Source organism: Notolepis coatsorum (genome assembly GCF_963971535.1).
Source record: "Notolepis coatsorum genome assembly, chromosome: 3".
NCBI lineage: Eukaryota > Metazoa > Chordata > Actinopteri > Aulopiformes > Paralepididae > Notolepis > Notolepis coatsorum.
This window is the reverse complement of record NC_140167.1, coordinates 49,923,739-49,948,114: the sequence shown is the minus strand read 5'-3', so window position 1 is coordinate 49,948,114 and position 24,376 is coordinate 49,923,739. Positions and strand designations below refer to the sequence as shown.

Sequence of the window (24,376 nt, the reverse complement as noted above, 5' to 3'; positions counted from 1 at the left end):
TGAAATGGTTGCATTCCATGCGCTATTGTTATACTTATGTTATGTGAGGTAGCCAGGTACACGCGTCGAGTCGAGTGCAGCGCGTTCTTCTTTCCTGATGAATTGAAAATGGGGGACCCTGATGTAAACAAGACGAAAGTCTTTCTCTGGTCTGCATCCCCTTAACAATTGTGTGTATTGAGCTGTACTGTATTGTACCCATTCTGCAATCTGTTAATAAAGTTTTCAATCAATCAATCAATCAATTCTTGAGCGCACATCCGTGCATGTGCGTGCACGCGCTTCTGCTCACAAAAGCTGGTTGCCCGCCGTGTGCAACCCCGTCCCATGTGAGCAACGCATCCCTGACCTCACACTCACAGCCATGCTGATTTTGGCAAAATGACATCCAGCCGTTTTCGTTTGAAACAACTTTTTAGTCAGGGGAGTGTCATGGTTTCTCCATAGAGCCCCATTGTACTTCATTTGGCGCAGCAGCTCGCGCAGGTCCGAGGAGGCTTAGTCACGTGACTCAGTTGGTATTGCTGATTGGCTCGACCACGGTATGTTTATAAACAAGAAACAGGTCTGGCGAGCAAGACGCTTTGCCAGTAATCATATAACTAGGGTTATAGGATAACCTTCGACTTTCTCTGGTTGTTTCCACCATGGTGTCCGTAGGTGAGTGTGGCTATCTAGAATACTCTTTCCAAAAATCATCTTCGTTTATCTTCATCATGATTCGATAATAATAATTCGTAACTCTACTCAAGAGTAGACTATTGTTGTTAGTGCACTGCACACCGTGTTTACGGAAGTAAACATACTTGTTTATCACCAACGTTGCTCGTTGCTCGTAACGTTAGTACTAGCTAGATGTCAGTATTTTAACCACAGTCATTCATTGTGAAATACAGGACATGTCATACTAGAACGATTGATAATTGGGTTATGAAGGGAATGCGATCTTGCATGTCATAAATGGCTGGATGTAACATAGCCCCTTTCGTGACTGTGATGCATCTATGATGAATTGAAAATGGGGGACCCTGATGTAAACAAGACTAAAGAAGTCTTTCTCTGGTCTGCATCCCCTTAACAATTGTGTGTATTGAGCTGTACTGTATTGTACCCATTATGCAATCTGTTAATAAAGTTTTCAATTCACCGAGAGAATACAGTCTCTTATTATCCTCCGAAAATCCCACAATTAACTCTGAACAACTGGTCCTCAGCGAAACGCTCATTGTACAAGTATCGCAGAGAAATTTCAAAGGTACTCACAGTTGCACGAGGGTTTCGGACAGACACACGCCAGGGTTTGAAAGCTCGGCCTTGCTAATAAACATTTTAAATATGTTTTATAAACTGGTAAACACAGCTTTATTTCCGGCATTGGGTGCCTGATGCGCATGCGCTGGCGCATCAGGCAGGCTGTTTGAGCAGTTGACCAGTTTATACAAATAATTTAAAATGTTTATTAGCAAGGCCGAGCTTTCAAACCCTAGCGTTTGTCTGTCCGAAACCCTCGTGCAACTGTGAGTACCTTTGAAATTTCTCTGCGATACCTTGTACGAGAAGCGTTTTGATAGAGAAACGCGAGACAGAGTTAATTGTGGGATTTTCCTATGGAGGAATAAGGGACTGTGTAATCACTCGGCCAACCTTGTTGGAGTGCATCACAGACCCGAAAGTTTCAAGTTTCTTTAATAGTTGTCATACAGAAGTACAGAATACTTTCATACAAAATGCTTCTTACTGTTACGCTCCAGAGACTGTGCTAGACAAGATAGTATCAAATAACATAGTATAGCATGTAAATTAGAAGTAGAAAATGAGGTCACAGTGTTCAGTATAGACATATGTACAATGTTCGATGCAGAATAGACGTAACTGAGTTACCATAATATACAATACTATGCAGTGTACTAATGTACAATACTATATAGTGCAAAGCAGAAATGGGATGAGGTACAATTTAGGTACAATTTACAGTAAGGTGTACGAGTTGTAGTGCAATCCTTCATCAATAAATATAAAGTGTGGGGAGTGGGTGCTACAGTGTGTTTGTTTAAAGTGAGTGTGTGCTATAAAGTGTGGGGACTGGAGTGGGTGCTACAGTGTGTTTGTTTAAAGTGAGTGTGTGCGTGTGGATGTGTGTGCTATGTGCGTTTGATGGTTGTTGTTGTGTAGTGTTCATTGTTCGTTGAGCAGCCTGATGGCCTGGGGATAGAAGCTTCTTCTGAGTCTTTCTGTGCTCGCCTTGAGACTCCGGTATCGCTTCGCTTGCCTGACCGCAGCAGTTCAAAGAGGCAGTTGTTCGGGTGACTGGAGTCTTTAATGATTCTCTTAGCCTTGCCCCTGCACCGCTTGTTGTAAATGTTCTGGAGGGTGGGGAGCCCCCCTCCAATTGTGCGTTCGGCTGAACGTGTCACTCTTTGTAGTCTGCTTCGGTCTTGTGCAGTGCTATTCCCAAACCAGGAGGTGATGTTGCCAGTCAGGATGCTCTCTATTGTACATGAGTAGAAGTTCTTAAGGATCTTCTGACTGACTTGGAACTTCCTCCTTAGGCGCCTGAGGAAGTAGAGGCGTTGTCGTGCCTTCTTCACAACACTGTCAATGTGTGTGGTCCATAGGCCTGCCGCGATAAGCAATAAATCGATTAATTGCCGCGATAATTAAAATTAATGCAATGATTTTGACGGGCGCGATTAATTGCTATTTGCGCGTTTGTTTTAATGAGGCGGAACCAGTGCCCCTTGTCAGTCACTGTCCGTGTTGGGAGGCGGGCCGCTGGCTTTACTACAGAGCAGAGAGCACAGCACAGGAGCTCCGTGGGGCAACACCACATAGCTTAACTACATTTCTCAATAGTGTTGCTCCTTTTAACCAAGTAGCGTTATTTGTAGTGTAACGTTAGCGTTTTAGCGTTAGTAGCTAACGTTAAAACTAACTTAAAGTTAGTTGTTCACCAACAATCTCAACATTTGTTTTATCATTAGCTCATGTCGATCTACTAGTAGCATCAGCAAGCTAACGTTAGCTGGCCCCAGTCCACTAGCAGCATGTCGATCTACCAGCAGCATCAGCAAGCTAACGTTAGCTGGCCCCAGTCCACTAGCAGCATGTCGATCTACCAGCAGCATCAGCAAGCTAACGTTAGCTGGCCCCAGCCCATTAGCAGCATGTCGAAGTAGTAGTAGCATCAGCAAGCTAACGTTAGCTGGCCCCAGTCCACCAGCAGCATCAGCAAGCTAGGATAATCACAACAATACTTCCGGTCCGGTCGGTGGGCTTCAAAATAAAAGTCTAAAACACCGGAAAAGACGGAGCGGTGGGCTTCAAAATAAAAGTTTTGGGAAATAAATTTCTAAAAAAAAAAATCTCTAACCGGTCGCAATAATATCGCTTATCGCGATATTTTCGGGGGCAATTAATCGCCCAGCAAAATTTGTTATCGTGGCAGGCCTAGTGGTCCATGTCAAGTCCTCGGATATGTAGGCTCTGAGGTACTTAAAGCTGTTGACTCTCTCAACCGGTGCCCCGTCGATGCTGAGGGGGCTGTAGTCCTTGACCCCCGACCTCCTGAAGTCCACAATCATCTCCTTTGTTTTGCTGACGTTCAGGGAGAGGCTGTTTTCCTGGCACCATCCCGCCAGGACCTTGACCTCTTCCAGGTAGGCCCTCTCGTCGTTGGCAGAGATCAGGCCCACCACCACTGTGTCGTCAGCAAATTTGATGATTGTGTTGCTACTCCGCTGAGCCACACAGTCGTATGTGTACAGGGAGTAGAGGAGGGGACTCAGAACACAGCCCTGGGGGGCCCCTATGTTGAGGGTGATGGATGAGGAGGTGCAGTTGCCTGCTCTCACCACCTGGGGTCTGCCCGTCAGGAAGTCCAAGACCCACTGGCAGAGGTCATAGTTCAAGCCCAGGTCCCTGAGCTTGGCTATGAGTTTGGAGGGGACTATGGTATTGAATGCCGAGCTGTAGTCGATGAATAGCATTCTCACATAGTTCCCCTTCCTCTTGTCCAGGTGTGATGCTGCTGTGTGCAGCACATGGGCTATGGCGTCCTCCGTGGACCTGTTGGGGCGGTATGCAAATTGCAGGGGGTCCATGTTGATGGGGAGGGAGGAGCAGATGTAGCCCTTTACTAGCTTCTCAAAGCACTTCATGGCGAAAGGGGCTAGATGTAACAGTACTGTATATCTGTATGTCGTGTATGTCATAAATGTCATGATGAATTGAAAATGGGGGACCCTGATGTAAACAAGACTAAACTCTTTCTCTGGTTGAAGAAACATGGCTTGGATTCAAAACCAAATTTTCAACAATACTAAACAACATGGCCCCCCTAAGAATCACCAGGGTAAAAAATCGCGCTGAGCCGTGGATGCACACTGAAATACTGACCGCTATGAAAGCCAGAGACAAAAAATGCTCTGAGTTTCGTTAAAAGTCGGTCAAAGCTTACCAAAAGCACAAGCAGTGAACTCCAAGCCCACGTGACTGAACTCAAACTAGAAAGAAACAGACTAAGAAATGACGTAAACTCCATGATCAAAACTGCTAAAAAAAATGTCATCAATGACAAAACTGAGGAAAACAAAAACAAACCACGTGAACTTTGGAAATTACTCAATAATCAACTAGGCTGCAGTAAAAAACTTAAAACCAGATTCTCAAACATAAACATAAAGACGGACAACACGCTCATCACAGACAAGCTGGATGTAGCCAATTACTTAAACACTTTCTTCACAACCATAGCCACAACACTGGTAAACAAACTACCCTCCCACTCAGGGCATTATGGGGTAGAACACATAGTAGCATATTACAAGAACCTAGGGGTCCACAAAGACGACTTCAAACTGGAAATGGTAACTGTTGTGAAGGGCCAGATTAAACCGAATATATATATTTATTTATATATATATATTTAATTGTATTTGTATATTCTCTAATATTCCTTGATATCCCTTGTATATTCCTTGTACAATATGCATTGAATATCCATTCTAGCCTACTGAACATCCCATAATAGTCTCCATTCTACTATTGGTCGAGACCTTGGTGCCAGGCTGCCATACCCCCCAGACCCAGTTCAAACGTACCGCTCAACATGTACGAACAAGTCCTAGTTCCGCGTAGGAATCTGGCTACCGCACCACTAACGGTACTATTTGTTCATAGTGCGTATATATACTGCGCTACTAAAGTAGGACTTCTTTTTTAGTCCAGTTTCTTACCCTCCAATAGAGTGACAGACGTAAAGCCTCCCCGCGACGCCACGTGTGGGAGTAAGGCCAAGTTCGGCCTACCATCGGTATTGAGACATCGTGTATATTAATATTTGAATAGTCATATTTGGCACTATATCGTCGAGTTGGACGTAGTCTATTAAGCTAATAATAGTCTGTTAATATATAGTGCTTCGTACGGTGAGAATACTACCGTAGTCAGCACCCCATCGTTTCGGGCAGAAAACTGGCTGCTTATCCAGGGTGGCCGACCCCATGTGAGGCTGCACCCGAGGAGCCCCAGAGCCGACGAGCGAGTGGACCTGCATACCGGATTATTCTACCGACGACAGCCCGCCTTCCCAGGCACGGATTATGCTTTGTATACAGTGATTATTCTATGGATAAAGACCAACACTGCCGTGTGTTGGAAACCCCCCCCCCGGAGAGGACGACAGGTGAGGAGACGCTCTACACGACGAGGTCGCTTCACGTCTCTCCATCGTGGACCGGAGGAAGCCGGCCCACAGAGAGTCCAACTGCTTTCATCTGTGGACCGAGGATCGCTGAGGCACCGAGCCGCACAACCGTGGGTTCTCCCAGGATACCCTCGGCCAGACGGATACAGCGAGACTCTACCCCCCCCCCCCCTTCTCCAGTTGTCTTACAAGCGACCGGAATACCCCCCTAGTGTATCCAGTCTTATAATCATTAAAGTATCATTGCTGTTATTCCTTAACTATTCCAGGTCGTATATGTACCACCTGCGCCTTCAGAGATTGGACATTCTCTATTGATATACCGACGAATACTCTTGCCATAAAAGTGCATACTAATTCCCATTCATAAATGTGATTGATTTGATTAAGTGCTTGCTCTACACACCATCGCTGTGTAGAAATAAAGACTTATTTCTAATTCGTACATTTGTGTTGGATCCGTTTCATCTACGTGACAGTGTTCATCATAATATATTTATGCCGAGTACTGGGTGGCCGAATATTAAGTACAAAGGTAGTGGTAGTAAGTATCATATCTAACAATACAGTCAGGGAATTGTACCCCTCAGTTACAATTGGTCCTTCGAGCCGGATGGTAATTAGTGTAATATTAATATAGTGTTATTAATATTGAAATGGCCTATGATGAACACTCCACGAAACGATCCTCCTAACCAACGCCCGCAGCGGGAACGACGGCTCCCTCAGTACTTAGAGGCTTACGCTGTCAGTCAACAACCTAGTCTTCTACTAACAGTAAACGCGGTAAAACTAGAAAGTAAAAGTATGTCTAACCCCAACGCCCAGACTACCCCGACCATAGAGGTAGAGCTGCCGCGGTATTGATGTTTTCCTTACCGCACACATTTGCAGAATATTTCCTACCGCAGCGGTATTACCGCACACACACAAAAAAAAAGTTTGAATGAATTTTTTTTGTAGTCTACTCTTTATATAGCATATAGCCTGCCTCTAGTCTAAATGTCTATCTTTAGAGGATGACTTTGCAGCATGAATATTGTTTGGGATTCGGCATGCACGCATTCGTTATTAAAAGTGAAACACGGATTTGTAATCTCCCTTCTGGTCGTGCGCCGTTCACTTTGTGTCGGTACCCCCCCGACCCTTTCTTCTTCTTATTATTATAACGTTACTACTTATGATTACAAAGGCATTCGATTTGTGGCATTAACGTTAGTATAGTTACACGTTCGTATTTACCGGACCATATCAAGGCAAGCGTTACTCAATTAATATCTAAGTTCCTTTCTTTGCTCAGAGCGTGCCGAGTTGTACCCATTCTGCGGTCCGTTAATAAAGTTTTCAATCAGACAAGTGTATAGAACGAAGGGCTTTTATTATAACATTTCGTTGCAGTAAAATCATTATGCCTCGTTCCCTGAGGAGCGACGGCGTCGGTAATCCACTCGGGTCTCCGGTGGGAGCTAACGTACTATTAGCCGTGTTGTGACTGAGCTCTGATCAATGGCTCATGGCTGAGATTCAGGAAGTAAAAGCACTGCAACCAATCAGTGGTCTGCAGTGTTTCATGTGACTTTTCTGGTACCCAATAGGGTCGCTTGGAATCTCGACAGAGAAGTAGGGTATATCTGCAGAGCCGCAAGCCCAACGAGAGCGTAATAATAATAATAATATAATAAAAAACAGCGGTGATGCCGGTATTCAGCCCAACGCTGCGGTGGGCATGATGTAACAGCGATACCGCGGTAATACCGATACCGCGGCAGCTCTACATAGAGGCCCCTACGGGTTCTAATGTAACTGACCAAGTTCACGGTGGGGACCAGTGGGAACCAGACATGACTTCACACCCCGCCAGTACTGAAGAAGTAGTCCCCGATGAGGAGGAATACAACGCTACCGAGAGAGAACTCGGCACGGAAGAAGACGGGGAGAGCACCATGGAGATAGAGCTCCAAGGCTCCGCAAGGAGTACCCCGAGGGAAGGCTCCCCTATACAACCGCCTTCTCCCAGCGAGGCAGAGAGGACCCTACAGCAGGCCTTCCTCATCAGCCTGAACGCCGCTGCTGAACGCGACCGACTGCAGATCCAGCAGCGGAGCGAAGAAGAGCATATACGTCTAGAAATAAGACGCATTCAAAGGGAAGAGAATGTGGCCCGAGACCGAGCAGACAGCCAGCGAGCAGCTGCTGGTGCTCTACGGGGCACGCAGAGCGCGACAGACAGCAAGCGCAACTAATAGAACAGCTGATCAGACGGACAACACCCTCTCCCTCCGCCAGAGGCTCCAGGAACTCGTCTAGACACACCTCCAGGGCGGCATCCCCTAGCCGAGTAAACAACCCTGAACTTGACCAACAGACGAGGTCTATACCCCCCACAGACCACCTCCCCCCACCGGTCCAAGCGAGACCTAGCAACCGGGAAGGAGCAGCATATCCTGTGGAGAGGCTAAACCAGAGACTACAAGCACTGGATGACCTAACTGAAGACGAAGAGGAAGAGGAGGAGAACCACGCCCGACGACAGCACAGTACTCTACCGGACCAGGAGGTCCGGTACAGCCCAGGCTATACTCCCGCGGAGCTGCGCTACAGACCCCCGACTCTATACACGGGTGAGCACGACGCACGACCCGCACCGAGGAACAGCACCTGGACAAGCGGGCCATGGTTCACTGCCGGTACCAGCCCATACCAAGGAGCGGGAGGAGACTCGCCTAGGAGGCCTCTCCCCCAACGCTCGCCGATGTATCCACAGTCAGCGTCATACATTGGCACGCCTATGGTACCCGACTTCACCCAAGAGAACCGGGCCCAGTATACAGAACTCCGCATGTGTCTGGAGACCATGTTGGTGGATGTATTGGATGAACGCCATAAATACGCCATCCTACTGAAGCACTTAAAGGTACCCCGCGCACATAATATAGCGCTCGCCTACGCGACTTCCACCACCCCATACACAGCAGCGCTGGTAGCATTGGACCAGAGGTATGGGCGCATATGGGATTACGTGATCCAGGAGATCCGACACATCGACCGCTTACCCCCAGCAATAGACAATCGAGCACTGGACGACCTGTCCATCAGAGTGCAGTCCCTGGTAGGGATGTTGGGAGCGCAGAGAGAGAAGGGGAGGCATGAACTTTACGCCAACTCAAATGTGGAAAGGATCTTGGAGAAGCTGCCGCCCGCTCGACAGGAGCGTTTTAGGCGGCAGAGAGACCACCGAGACCCGAATGGCCCTGAACCGAACCTCCTCGATCTAGCAGACTTCCTGGCGAGAGAAGTCAGCAGCCTACGGCTAGATACATTCGGACGGAGCACCCCTGGCTCCAGAGAAGGAACCAGACGACTAAATGATGGAAGAAGATCGGTGACTGTGATGCACCAATCGGAGTCAGTACCGAGCAGCAGGAGCCACAGTACCCCCTCCAGAACGGAGAAGTGGAAGATAGTGTGCCCCTACTGTGAGAAAGAACACTGGCTAGCGCAATGTGACTCCTTCCCCAAGCTGAACGCGGAGGAAGCAAGTCAATGGATAAAGTCCAACAAGCGCTGTTTTCGCTGTGCGCGCTCACACATGGCAGCCGAATGCCGCTTAAAGAAAAGGTGCACCAAGTGCGATGGAGCCCATCTGGACATACTTCACGACAGTAACAGACGGCGCCCTTCACCCGCACCATCCAGCAGCAAAGCGAGCGTCATGTACATCGATCCCGCCAGCAGCAGTGGAGCCCGAGTACTCCTAAAAGTAGTGCGTGTGACACTAAGCTACCAGAATAAAGTCCTGGACACTTACGCCGTCCTCGATGACGGGTCAGAGAAGACCCTTCTGCTCGCCTCCGCTGCGGCCCAGCTAGGGCTGCGGGGAAGCGAAACCCAAATGACAATTCGGACAATAAGACGAGATTTGAAGACGATAAAGGGCGAGAATGTCTCATTCTCTATCGCAGCAAGCGGCCAGCCTGAGCGACGGTACCAGATTACAGACGCTTTCACCAGCCAAGAAATAGGACTGTCGCGGTACACATACCCCGTCGCCAAGCTGATGGAGAAATATGCACATCTGCGCAAGTTACCGATCCCGCTCATAGACAATGCTATGCCGACCCTGTTGATAGGCTCCGACCATGCAGACCTCATTGTCCCGATAGACCGGGTTCATACCGGACCCCGAGGCTGTCCTGCAGCAGTCGAGACCCGTTTGGGATGGACTCTCCAAGGCCCGCTCGCCAAATCTCTCAACCGAAGTACAGCCACTAGATGTCTCCACTCCCGAGTCACAGAGGGAGAAACCGCACTCCTGCAACACGTAGAGCGGTTATGGACCTTGGAACAAATGCCCTTTAAGAACGGAAAGAAAGACATTCGCTCTAAAGATGACATTTACGCCATTCACCTCCTCGAGACAGGGACCAAGAGAGTCCCGGTCAACGGCGTGTTGAGATACGCCACGCCACTCCTGCGGCGAGAAGGAATGCCTACTTTCCACGCCAAGACAGACGCCACAGAACGGTACCTGCTGAACACGGAGCGGCGCTTAGCCAAGAACCCCGCCCAAGAGAGTGTATACCGCGCTGAGATTGAGAAGCTCATCACAGCGGGACACGTCACAAAGATGGACATTAAAGAGGCTGACCAGACCACTGAATCGTGGTACGTGCCTCACCACAAGGTCCATCACAACGGTAAAGACCGCATAGTATTTAACTGCAGCTACCAGATCGGATCCCAAAATCTGAATAAAGAGTTACTGCCCGGTCCCACACTCGGCCCCTCCCTACTCGGCGTTCTACTCCGCTTCCGCCAGGAAAAGGTGGCCATCAGCGGGGACATTAAAGGAATGTTCCTGCAGGTGAGATTAGTAGAGGAGGACAAGCCCCTGTTACGGTTCCTATGGAGAGAGAAGCCAGGAGATGAGCACCCAGCCATCTACCAATGGGAAGTCCTCCCCTTCGGAACGACGTGCAGCCCCTGCTGTGCTACATTTGCACTACAGAAACATGTAGCAGAGGACCCAGCAGCGGACGAAGAGGTCCGACACAGCGTAAAGAACAGCTTCTACGTAGACAACTGTCTACAAAGCCTTTCAACCCAGGAAGAAGCCGAGGCTCTCCTGATTAAACTCCGCGCCTCATTGATCAAAGGCGGCTTTGATCTCAGGCAGTGGGCCAGCAGCGATCCGCAAGTACTGCGCAGCCTCTCCTCCGAGGACAAGGCAGCCAGCAGCGAGACCTGGATGGCTACAATCCCGGGAGAAGCCCAGGAGATGACCCTGGGATTGGTGTGGTGATTCAAAACAGATTCGCTTCACTACAGACACAAGCCCCTGACTACGGAGCAGGGAAGGCCGGCGGCGGCGCCGACCACCAGACGGAGTGTGTACACAACACTCGCCCGACAATATGACCCGCTAGGATGTATTCTACCGTACACCACCAGGGCAAAAATGATTGTACGAGCATTGTGGGACAAGGACCAGGGCTGGGACGACCCCATTCCCGCACACCTTGCATCCACCTGGAGAGAGTGGGAGATGGAGCTCCACTCACTCCCAGGCGTTAATATGCGCCGAAGCTACTTCCCACCCACGGTGAGGCCAGAGACATGTAAAATGGACTTACACGTCTTCAGTGACGCCTCAGAGGTCGCATACGGATCAGTAGCCTACTTGCGGGCCCAAGAAGAGGGGGGAGAGATCTACACAGCATTTGTCCTCGCCCGCTCGAGAATAGCCCCACGCAAGCAACAATCTATCCCACGCCTAGAGCTCTGCGCAGCCCTAGCCGGAGCGCACCTAGCCACGCTCATCCAACGTGAGCTCACCATACCGGTGTCTAGAACAATCCTGTGGTCAGATTCCACGACAGTACTCGCCTGGATCAAATCGGACTCATGCAAGTACAAAGTCTTCGTGGGAGTCAGAGTCACCGAGATTCAAGACTTAACCGAAGAGTTAACCGGAGAAACAGAGTGGCGCTACGTTGATACAAAACAGAACCCAGCTGACGTCATCACCCGGGGAATGCCCCTAGATGACCTCACCCGTCGCAATGTCTACAGTGACGGCCCAGCATTCCTAAAGCTCCCGGAAGGAGAGTGGCCCACGCCTATCCCGAGGGAAGCCAGTCAGGAGGAGGCTGAGAATAAGAAGCCTGTGTTCTGTGGATTGAGCACTGTTATCTCCGCAGACCCCAACATAGATGATTGCACTACCATAGAGAGTGCACAACAAAGGACATTCCTGCGGCACCACCCTGAGTGTAAGTCCCCCGCTGAAATGTCAGCAGCTAACTACGAGGAAGCAGAATTGCTTCTACTGCAGCGAGCCCAGAGAGACTCGTTCCCCGATGAATTGGCCTGTCTACAGGGAGGAAAGCCCGTCCCATCCGACAGCAGATTAATTCATCTGGCCCCCGAGAGCGACGCTCATACCCTCATCAGAGTGGGTGGTCGCCTACGCAGAGCCCCCAATCTACCGGATGACATTAAATACCCGATCGTATTGAACAGCCGACACAAGGTCACAGAGCTGATTATAAAGAAATACAATGAGGATGTACATCACGCAGGAGCAGAAAGAGTCTTCGCGGAGATCAGACGTTGTTACTGGATCCTACAAGGAAGAGAGGCGGTTCGACGCTTCCAGCGAACATGTCTAGACTGCCGCAAGTGGCGCGCGCAGCCCAGCATACCAAGGATGGCTGACCTTCCTCCATGTCGCCTCCGAATCGGTGACAAGCCATTCCACTCAACGGGTATGGACTGCTTTGGCCCGCTGCACATAAAGAAAGGAAGAGGAACCGAGAAGCGGTGGGGTATTGTATTCAAATGCATGACCACCAGAGCGATACACATCGAGCTTCTCCCGACCATGAGCACAGACTCATTCCTTATGGCCTTCCGTAGATTCACATCACGGAAAGGAAGACCGTCTACACTATTGTCCGATCATGGGACAAACTTCAAAGGCGGCGAAAGAGAGCTGAGAGAGAGCTTCCAAGCTATGGGCCCAGAACTTAAGACCCACCTCGCTCCAGCACAGATTGACTTCCAATTCAACCCCCCAAACGCACCCCACTTCGGTGGTACTTGGGAACGGGAAGTGCGTTCCATAAAGACAGCCCTGTACGCAGTACTTGGGGCCCAGACTGTGGCGGAAGAAGTCCTAATGACAGTCCTCACGGAGATTGAGGGAGTATTGAACTCTAAGCCCCTCGGCTACGTCTCCAGCGATGTGGCGGATATCGACCCAGTTACCCCCAACACACTCCTGATGGGGCGGCTAGATCCTGCGTTACCCCAGACAATGTACCGGCCTGAAGAAGCGAACGGCCGACGAATGTGGAGGTACAGCCAAGTATTAGCCGACAAGTTTTGGAGCAGTTTCCTACTGCACTACCTACCGTCTCTACAGACCCGCCAGAAGTGGGTAAAGGAGAGAGACAATTTGACAGAAGGAACAGTCGTCATGATTATTGATCAATCACTGCCCAGAGCTATGTGGCCGGCCGGCCGCGTAAGCAAAGTGATCACCGGTGCCGACGGCAAGGTCCGAGCAGCTGAAGTGCTTGTCCAGGGTCGCACTTACACCCGTCCCGTGGCGAGGCTCATAGAACTGCCCCGACTCCCAGACACAATCGATGATGACCATGACCCTATAACCCTATGACTTTGTGAAGTTGACTGACCCCTACAGCAAACCCCTATGTGTAAATAGACAACGCGATTAATCTGTCTCTGCTTAACTGATTAGGTCTGGGACCAATCAGGGGGTGGCTGTTGTGAAGGGCCAGATTAAACCGAATATATATATTTATTTATATATATATATTTAATTGTATTTGTATATTCTCTAATATTCCTTGATATCCCTTGTATATTCCTTGTACAATATGCATTGAATATCCATTCTAGCCTACTGAACATCCCATAATAGTCTCCATTCTACTATTGGTCGAGACCTTGGTGCCAGGCTGCCATACCCCCCAGACCCAGTTCAAACGTACCGCTCAACATGTACGAACAAGTCCTAGTTCCGCGTAGGAATCTGGCTACCGCACCACTAACGGTACTATTTGTTCATAGTGCGTATATATACTGCGCTACTAAAGTAGGACTTCTTTTTTAGTCCAGTTTCTTACCCTCCAATAGAGTGACAGACGTAAAGCCTCCCCGCGACGCCACGTGTGGGAGTAAGGCCAAGTTCGGCCTACCATCGGTATTGAGACATCGTGTATATTAATATTTGAATAGTCATATTTGGCACTATATCGTCGAGTTGGACGTAGTCTATTAAGCTAATAATAGTCTGTTAATATATAGTGCTTCGTACGGTGAGAATACTACCGTAGTCAGCACCCCATCGTTTCGGGCAGAAAACTGGCTGCTTATCCAGGGTGGCCGACCCCATGTGAGGCTGCACCCGAGGAGCCCCAGAGCCGACGAGCGAGTGGACCTGCATACCGGATTATTCTACCGACGACAGCCCGCCTTCCCAGGCACGGATTATGCTTTGTATACAGTGATTATTCTATGGATAAAGACCAACACTGCCGTGTGTTGGAAACCCCCCCCCCGGAGAGGACGACAGGTGAGGAGACGCTCTACACGACGAGGTCGCTTCACGTCTCTCCATCGTGGACCGGAGGAAGCCGGCCCACAGAGAGTCCAACTGCTTTCATCTGTGGACCGAGGATCGCTGAGGCACCGAGCCGCACAACCGTGGGTTCTCCCAGGATACCCTCGGCCAGACGGATACAGCCAGACTCTACCCCCCCCCCCTTCTCCAGTTGTCTTACAAGCGACCGGAATACCCCCCTAGTGTATCCAGTCTTATAATCATTAAAGTATCATTGCTGTTATTCCTTAACTATTCCAGGTCGTATATGTACCACCTGCGCCTTCAGAGATTGGACATTCTCTATTGATATACCGACGAATACTCTTGCCATAAAAGTGCATACTAATTCCCATTCATAAATGTGATTGATTTGATTAAGTGCTTGCTCTACACACCATCGCTGTGTAGAAATAAAGACCTATTTCTAATTCGTACATTTGTGTTGGATCCGTTTCATCTACGTGACAGTGTTCATCATAATATATTTATGCCGAGTACTGGGTGGCCGAATATTAAGTACAAAGGTAGTGGTAGTAAGTATCATATCTAACAATACAGTCAGGGAATTGTACCCCTCAGTTACAGTAACAACCGATGAGTTACTCAAAAAACTGAGCGCCCTCCAACCGAACAAGGCCACTGGCCATGACAACATCCCCTCCAAATTCCTCAGAGACTCAGCAGCCGCCATCACCCCAGTCATTGCACACATAATAAACCTCTCCATAAAACAGGGACACGTCCCCAAGGACTTCAAAATTGCGAGAGTAACACCCCTGCACAAAAAGGGCAGCAAATTAGACCCAGGCAACTACCGCCCTGTTTCTATCCTTACCTCCATCTCGAAAGTCATGGAAAAAATAGTATACGAACAGGTCGAAAAGTACCTTGCGGAAAAAAATCTAATCTACGAATCAGGGTTTCTGTTAGAAAAAATTGTTGCCGGCCTCAGTGTCCGGTAGATTTCAATCTACCGGTCAAATGAGAGAAATTCCGGTCAGAGTTTATTGAGCTTAAAAACAATTTAAGGCTATATAAAGAATGACATCCTCAAGGCATGTAGATTTATAATATTTTAACTTAAAACTAGGCTACTTTTGCGTATACAGTCATTATATTCCAAATAAAATAAGTCCCGAGACTCCGTGCTGCTGCTGACTTTAAATCAAATAGGTGTCTGTCAGGGGAGGAAACTAACTTTTTGGCTTACCAGCCAACTGGCGAGTATCTGATTTTTTTTACCAGCCAAACAGATTTTTTACCAGACAAAAAAAATCGCTAATTGTGATAATTACTTCTTTGTATGTCAAGCCGCGTCAATGTTGTGTATGCATCTGGGTAGGCACACTGTGCCTTTAAGACAGCACGGTGGTCTTACGACAGTGCTGTGAAGTACCGTCAAGTGTTGTGTAGAGCTGCCGCGGTATCGGTATTACCGCGGTATCGCTGTTACATCATGCCCACCGCAGCGTTGGGCTGAATACCGGCATCACCGCTGTTTTTTATTATATTATTATTATTATTACGCTCTCGTTGGGCTTGCGGCTCTGCAGATATACCCTACTTCTCTGTCGAGATTCCAAGCGACCCTATTGGGTACCAGAAAAGTCACATGAAACACTGCAGACCACAGATTGGTCAGAAGAGATACGCGAAGTGCTTTTACTTCCTGAATCTCAGCCATGAGCCATTGATCAGAGCTCAGTCACAACACGGCTAATAGTACGTTAGCTCCCACCGGAGACCGGAGTGGATTGCCGTCGCTCCTCAGGGAACGAGGCATAATGATTTTACTGCAACGAAATGTTATAATAAAAGCCCTTCGTTCTATACACTTGTCTGATTGAAAACTTTATTAACAGACCGCAGAATGGGTACAACTCGGCACGCTCTGAGCAAAGAAAGGAACTTAGATATTAATTTAGTAACGCTTGCCTTGCTATGGTCCGGTAAATACGAACGTGTAACTATACTAACGTTAATGCCACAAATCGAATGCCTTTGTAATCATAAGTAGTAACGTTATAATAATAATAAGAAGAAAGGGTCGGGGGGGTAACCGGCGGGCGCGCCGCTACCACTCCTGCCCGCGACACCTAGTGAACGGCGCACGACCAGAGGGGAGACTTCGAATCCGTGTTTCACTTTTAATAACGAATGCGTGCTTGCCGAATCCCAAACAATATTCATGCTGCAAAGTCATCCTCTAAAGATAGACATTTAGACTAGAGGCAGGCTATATGCTATAAAGAGTAGACTACTACTAAAAAAAAAATGCATTCAAACTTTTTTTTTAAATTTTTTGTGTGCGTGCGGTAAAAACCGCGGCGGTAGGAAATATTTTGCAAATTTGTGCGGTAAGGAAATAATCAATACCGCGGCAGCTCTAGTGTTGTGGTAACGTCAGTTGGGTTGGTGTGCTGTTGACGTTGTGCACAGTGCACTGGTTGAGCTAGCCCCTTTCGTGACTGCGATGTGCAAGCCAGGGGCTTTTGAGCATGAAATAAAATGTTTAACCTTACGTCGTAGTCCGGTGCTTTTTTGGAAACATTATAGTCATAACAGATATACACCTAGCTGGCTGCTTTGAGCACGTGTGGGGCTAACGTTAGCTAAAACGCTAACTAGAAGCTAACCACTGTATACAGTTCCAGTAGACAACATTACACCTCTGTGATTTAAATGTGTCCTTAGTAACTTATACTCGATGGTTGTACTAGGGTTGGATGCAGTTCCCCGTTGGTCAGTCTGTCTGTTTTCCATCTTCTGCTGTGTTTAACGTTATCTGTTTGCCAGTGCTCCTGATGGCTAGCCTAGTAGTACCGCGGGACTTTTATTATTATATGTCCGCGGGTTGGCCAGTACTGCGCAAACGTTTATTAAACATTATATGTCCGCGGGTGGTCTTGTGCAGTGCTCTCGTGGCACTGTCAACTAAAGCGAACACTCAGAAGACGCGCACCGTTTGCCAGTGCAGTGATTGCAGAATGTTTTATTTTTTTGTATACTCGCCAGACTGGCGAGTGGTCTTCATGAATCACTCGCCAAACGTAAAAAATACTCGCATTTGGCGAGTAAAGTGGCCTAATTTCCTCCCCTGGTGTCTGTGGGCAGTCGGCCCGACATTAATAAACAGCAGTCTGTTATAATCACATTTTTATGAGCTAACGAATTCCGTTATATTGGACATTTGTATTAATTATATCAAGCAAAAAACTAAGAAATTTGGCAGAGAGAGACGGCAACATTATCGTGGGTTTGCGTGATGACTCTCCACCTCCCAACGACTTATTTGCGAGAGTATGCCGCTGCAGAGCCGCAGAATCAGCTGTTTTCAGGCCCTATCTGTGGACCGTTCAGCAGCGCCCCCCACCCAACAGCTGAATTGCCAATGGCTGAATTGGAGTATTGCACTGTGCCGGCACAGCTGGTGAGTTCTGTGGCTCTGCAGCTGCATGCACTCGCAAACCCAGCACTAAGCTCTCGCTGACAACGTCGTTGTCATTATTAGACCTGCTTGGTGAAGCAACGATGAAACAAATGTAATGATTGTTTCGTTCATCGCATAGGCTATTTAATTTTAGCCTATTTTAATACAATTCAAATAATCAAATTGTGCTTAGAGGGAATTATTTTCACCGGACATTATGACCGGAGAGATTAAATATGTCTGACTTCAACAGATTTTGCCGGTCAAATACCGGTAATTACCGGCTAACGGAAACCCTGCTACGAATTCCAATCTGGCTTCAGAACATCCCACTCCACTGACACATGCCTTCTCTATTTGAACGACCACATCAAACAAGAGGTGGACGCGGGCAAATACTGCGGCATGGTGATGCTGGACCTACAAAAGGCCTTCAACATAGAGCTGCCGCGATAACCGCATTACCGCGGTATCGCTGTTGCATCACGCCCACCGCAGAGTTGGGCTAAATCACTGCTGGTTTTTTTAATAATAATAAAGTAGCGCCCAGACGTTGGACTTGCGGCTCTGCAGATATACCCTACTCGGTTCCAAGCGACCCTATTGGGTAGAAGTGGTACCAGAAAAGTCATGTGAAACATTGCAGACCACTGATTGGTCAGAAGAGAGACGCGTCACACGTTGGAGTCTCTGAACAAAAACAGAAAGCCGCCATCTTTACTGCCTCGCTAAGGATGTATTTCATTCAGGATTTGTTTGCGACAGCACCAAGTGTAATAAACAGAAAAGGATGGATTCACTGTGTATTCTGCCTCATTTATTGATGAAACAAAACCGACATCAACCCAATTTACCACCGAGCGGAGAGTTTAGTGTCACAACAAGATCGCTGATGTGTTAAGTTTGTTGTTGTTATTAGCCTAATACTAACGTCAGCAGATATACACGAGAGGTAACGTTAAACCCGGGTTGCTTGGTAGAATAGACACAATGAGGTAACGTTAGCTTTAGCACAATAGACACAACGAGAGTCTGGTTAATGTTGTTATTGATTGATTGATTGATTGATTGATTGAAACTGTGTTAAACTCTGGCTTGCTGCAAGCCCTCGGACATGGCTATGCTCACGGAGCTTTCAGTGTACACAAGCGGCCCCGCCTGCATCCCCACACGGAGACAAACGGAGTAGTACCTGGCTGCAGTGGAAAAGGAACGAAGTACCAGGTACCTAAAGCGGGTCGAGTCGAGTAGGTACTATGCAGTGGAAAAGCGCCATTAGACTAGAGGCAGGCTATATGCTATAAAGAGTGCATTGCGGCGGTAGGAAATATTTCGCAAATTTGTGCGGTAAGGAAAATATCAACAATCGACACTGTCAATAACACCATTCTGATTGACAAGCTAAAAGCAATTGGTTTTGATAGTCTATCAGTGAGCTGGATACAATCCTACCTGGAGGGGAGAGAACAGATGGTGGAGGTAAACGGTACCCTATCCCCCCCCCCCCCCCCCCCCCCCTCCCAGTGAGCTGTGGTGTTCCACAAGGAAGCATACTAGGACCGCTACTGTTCCTAATTTATGCAAATGACATGTCGTCAGCTTGTGACTGCAACTTGTTCCTGTTTGCAGACGACTCAGCCCTGCTGGTCTCTGACAAGAACAAGTTACAGGTTGAAAAAACCCTCAGCTCGGAACTAGGCAAAATCTGCATCTGGCTCGCCGATAACAAACTATCATTACACATGGGCAAAACAGAGTCCATTCTCTTCGGTTCAAATAACAAACTCAGCAAGACCGACGGCTTCTCAGTTACAGTGGGTGACAATATTGTCACAAGGAAAGATGAAATTACCTACCTGGGTTCCATCCTAGAGGCTAATCTTTCCTGTGACAAAATGGCATCCAATGTAATAAAAAAAGTCAACCAACGAACTAGATTCTTGTACCGGATTTCCTCTCTGGTAAACAAGAATACCCTGAAGACTCTGGCAGGAGCACTCATTCAAGGGTACTACGACTATGCTTGCACCTCATGGTACCAAAGCACCTCAAAGGCACTAAAAACAAAATTACAAACATCTCAAAACAAACTGGTCAGACTACTGCTTGACCTGACTCCTAGAACCCACCTCACCCCTGCCTACTTTGACAACCTAGGATGGCTTAGAGTAGACGACAGAGTACAGCAACTTGCAATGGGCCTGGTCTACAAGATACACTACACGACCAAGGTACCCATGTACATGTCAAAATACTTCCCAAAGGTCAGTGAATACCACGATCACAACACCAGAGGGAGCTCCACAAATCATGTTAAACCCAGATTCGGCTCAAACAAGGGACTAAACACGTTTAGCAATTATGCCACATCAATGTGGAACGCCCTACCCAAAGCTGTAGAGGAATGTGAATCACTACCCACTTTCAAAAACACTCTCAAAGAACACCGAAACTGGCCCCTGCAAATGTCCTACAGTGTACAGTGTCAATCAATCAATCAATGATCTGCATCCCCTTAACCCAGTGTGATAGTAAAGGGTTAACCTTCTGTAGTGCGGCAGTGAAAGGGTTAACTTGCTGTCGTGTGGCAGTGAAAGGGTTAACAATTGTGTGTATTGAGCCGTACTGTATTGTACCCATTCTGCAATCTGTTAATAAAGTCATCAATCAATGCCATGTCTTGTGTTCCAGGGGAGGTCATGTGCCTCTTGCTGGTGGCTATATTGTGGGGCTGCACCAATCCTTTCCTGAAGAAAGGCACTGAAGGCATAGAAAATGTCAAACGGTCTAACAAGCTTCTACAGTTCCTGGCTGAAGCCAAGTTTCTCTTCCTAAACCTCAAGGTACAGAAATAAATTCTTGATTTTGATACTCCTGATGATAACAAATGCATGCACGTCTGCATGTGATGTCCAGTTGTCCCCCCACCAACATCACCCAGACACATACCTGTCCATATTATTCATCACTATAGGATAGTATAGGTGGTCAACATGGTGTTTGTGATTGTACCTACCTGATCTCTATGGCTTTTCCTGTTCAGTACCTGGTCCCATTTCTACTGAACCAGGGTGGCTCTGTCGTCTACTACTTTACTCTGGCCTCCACAGGTGAGCCACAGTACCAATCAGTAGTTATTATTATGGTCATAATCGACTAGCTACATTTTTATTTATTAAACAATCAATTATTTATTAATCAATCAATGAATTAGTTTATTTATATATATATATATTTTTAATGTACAAATAAATGTTTGTTATTTCCTGGAATATGCATCACAAGTGTTGTCACGATACTGGAATTTAGAACTTCGATACGATACCTTGAAAAGTATCGATATTCTATACCATTTTCGATACCACGGGGAAAAAGAAGGAAAAAAAATGAAGAAAAAAAAGATTAAATATATATATTTTCTTTTTAATAAATGTTGCTTTTGTTGCTGGTTGATTCTCCTCAGCTTCTCTCTGGTACTATAAGAGAAGATAAATATAACACTTTTAAAACCCTTTGTTTATCTTTAGATCACACATATAAAAATAACAAAATGATATAATCTTAGAAATTAAGTAAAGTTAATAGTACTGCATGTTAAGCATAACAGATTGATTGATTGCAAATTGTATTAACAGATTGCAGAATGGGTACAATACAGTACAGCTCAATACACACAATTGTTAAGGGGATGCAGACCAGAGAAAGACTTTTGTCTTGTTTACATCAGGGTCCCCCATTTTCAATTCATCATAACATATATGAAATATTTTGTAATTTTTTTTATCAAATTTAATTTATTACCTTTTTCCAACTGCAAAGTAAAACTTTGTCAACATGTTTTATCTAATAAAATAAAGTCCAGTCTGTTCATCTCACTTCAATAATTTTTATTGCAGAACATGGTATTTTCTCAAGCAGACAGATGTAAACACTGTAATCTGTGTTGCATGTACCTGACAAACTGAACTGTTTGTATTACAGTCATATTCCAACTTAACTGTGTGTGTGTGTGTGTGTGTGTGTGTGTGTGTGTGTGTGTGTGTGTGTGTGTGTGTGTGTGTGTGTGGACTACTGTACTATTACAGGTATTGAAATGAACAATGCAACTTCCTTATACAAAAAAATTAAATAAAAATATATGAATAATTAAATGTCGATATTGCGGGAAATGAGTATTGAAACCGTTTTAAATATTCAGAATCTATATGTATCGAAAAATCGATATTTTTGACAACATTTCTAATATGTCTTTATTAAGGGTAATAATAGGGATCTATTGTGGGGTGCTGCCATCTACATAGGATGCTTGGGGCTGTACTGTATCGTTATATCCTGTTACAGAGCATTGTTTCTGTCTAGGGGATAATACTAAGCTACCTACTGTATTGACAGAACCATGGAATAGAGAAGGAAAATATCCAGTTTCTGTCTCTCTCCCTCCCTTCCAGATTTATCCCTGGCGGTTCCAGTTGCCAACTCCCTTACCTTCCTCTTCACCTTGCTCACCGGCAAGCTGCTCGGAGAGGAGTTTGGAGGCAAACGTAAGTGTCTCTTAAGTTTATGATCTCATGGCATTCAACAGGAAAAACAAAGAGGAAAAATAGTCAGTCTTATCTCCAGTTTTGGGACATTATTTTGACGTTGATGGTTAAATAAATGTCAAACTGGAGAGTAGAGCATTTCCTCTTAACGATTTAATTTATCCTGTAGACCACTCAAGTTTGTCGCAATTTTCCTGCCCAAGTAAGGGAGTCTGGCTCCACCTGTCCCCCAGCTATGAGAAAAGGAACGGGGTATTAAAAGATCGCCCCCTAACTCTTGTCTGTGCATCACACAGGGTCTTGACTCCCCTTGTCTGTCTCCCCTCCCCTCTCTATTCTCCTCTCTCTCCCTCCCCCTTCCCTCTGTTCTTCTAGGAGCTGTAGGAGGAATGTTCCTCACCATGGCCGGCATCACTCTGTGCGTGATGAGCTCCATCGGTAACCAAGAGAACCCTGGAACACCACAGAACACCAAGCAGGCCTCGCTTTAACACAACATGATCTAGCTAGATTGGGATATCCATGAAGGGTTTGGGTCTTTAGGGCTGTCCTGTCTTTGGGGACAGGACAAGAGGCAAACTGATCGAAGGGGATCATTTAGATTCAGGCAGTGCAGTGACTACATACATCAAAGGCTCTGGGCGGCAGAGTACTGTCTAGGGTCTACATGAGGTCAGCAGGCCCAGTCTAGGAGTTCCTATGGTGAAGCGGACGAAACAGGGTTCACATAGGGTTCACGTCAGTAGGAGACTAGATTTACGGCCCTCGTATAGAATTCCCTAGGCTGTTAACTACTCCAAAGCACTGTGCGGCTTCGCTATGTTACTGCCACCTATACAAACCGCTATAGAGAACCGCCACATACAAATAAGGCCAGGGTTGGAAGGGGACCAATTAAATCTCGTCTTGTCAATTTACCAGGGACATTTTGCTTTGGTCACCTTCTGTCAACTGTGGTCTGTAAGGGGAAGAATGGGACAAGAACGGGGACAAATTGTTAGCTAACTTAGAGATAAAGCTGCAGTTGTCTATTCTTTGTGTCCTTTCTTCTTCAGTCGCAAAATCTTTGACAGTACTGTATTGTCGGACACACTGCAGCGTGAGGGAAGGAAATACTTGTTTAGGGGTGGGAATCACCAGAGACCTCACAATACAATTTATCATGATACTTGGGGCCACAATGACGATATGTATCATGATATAAGGGAGTTCTGTGATACATAACTATTGCAAGTAGGTACATATATTGCAATATGTCATTTTTTAAATCAGAATTAAGGGCAAAAAGCCATAAATCAATTACTAGATGAAATTTAAGGCCTTTTAGACTTTCAAACAGTATTTTTTCAGTTTTTATTTGTTTATTGACATTTATTTCATTAAAAGGCTTGAAACAGTATCGTCATGATATTGGCCATCATGTACTAATACCTTAAGAGGAAGTATTACGATACTAGATATACCATATACATGTCCCCCAGCCCCTTGTTGGAATGTGAATGTGGACATTGTTTGCTTTAATTCCTCAATGTGTGGTTGTATCTGTATTGCTCTCTATATAAAATAACAACAGATCTGTAACAATATATTTTTTATTGTCACAGTGTTATCAATCAAATATTTAACAGACACAAGAGACAAATGGCATTGTTATTGTTGTAAGACACGTTAGCTTGTGATGTAGCTAATATTGCATTAATAAAGGATTGGTGAAACATTCTTGTTGTTTAATGTAAAACAAAACTATTTTCTTGTTCTAGAATGTCACAAAATACTCTTTCCTGTGTATATTGTTCATGAAATATGTTTCATCACTGAACATTCATTGCACAATATCAGCGTCACAGTTATCCCTGTAAAATACACCATTTTCGATCTCTCAATATGTTCACATTTTAGTTTCTCTGCTTTCTAAAGAAAGAAATTAATCATTTAACTCAACTGTTACATAAATGAAATACTCTTTTCATTTGACATTCATTTAGCCTCGGTCATATTGTAGGTCATTACACAGGCAAAATCCCTTTAGTAACATTGGCTTAGTTATCTGCGCTACTGTCTGGCCATAC

At 46.3% G+C, this 24,376-nt stretch overlaps 1 protein-coding gene across 1 annotated transcript; it reads left to right on the top strand.

Annotated features, from left to right (window-relative positions):
• The first annotated feature begins 567 nt into the window (after positions 1-567).
• Positions 568-23,997, top strand: tmem234 (transmembrane protein 234). The gene is made up of 5 exons (XM_084311641.1): positions 568-660; positions 20,458-20,609; positions 20,810-20,876; positions 22,215-22,307; positions 22,683-23,997. Exons 1-5 carry the CDS (start codon positions 648-650, stop codon positions 22,796-22,798), a joined length of 441 nt encoding a protein of 146 aa, XP_084167767.1. The 5' UTR covers positions 568-647; the 3' UTR covers positions 22,799-23,997.
• Positions 23,998-24,376: the final 379 nt, after the last annotated feature.

What these genes read in the sequence shown, in the direction of transcription:
- tmem234 (XM_084311641.1), top strand. An exon ending in TTCTCTTCCTAAACCTCAAG is followed by an intron (nt 20,610 to 20,809) that starts GTACAGAAATAA and finishes TTTCCTGTTCAG; the next exon opens with TACCTGGTCCCATTTCTACT. An exon ending in CTTTACTCTGGCCTCCACAG is followed by an intron (nt 20,877 to 22,214) that starts GTGAGCCACAGT and finishes CCTCCCTTCCAG; the next exon opens with ATTTATCCCTGGCGGTTCCA.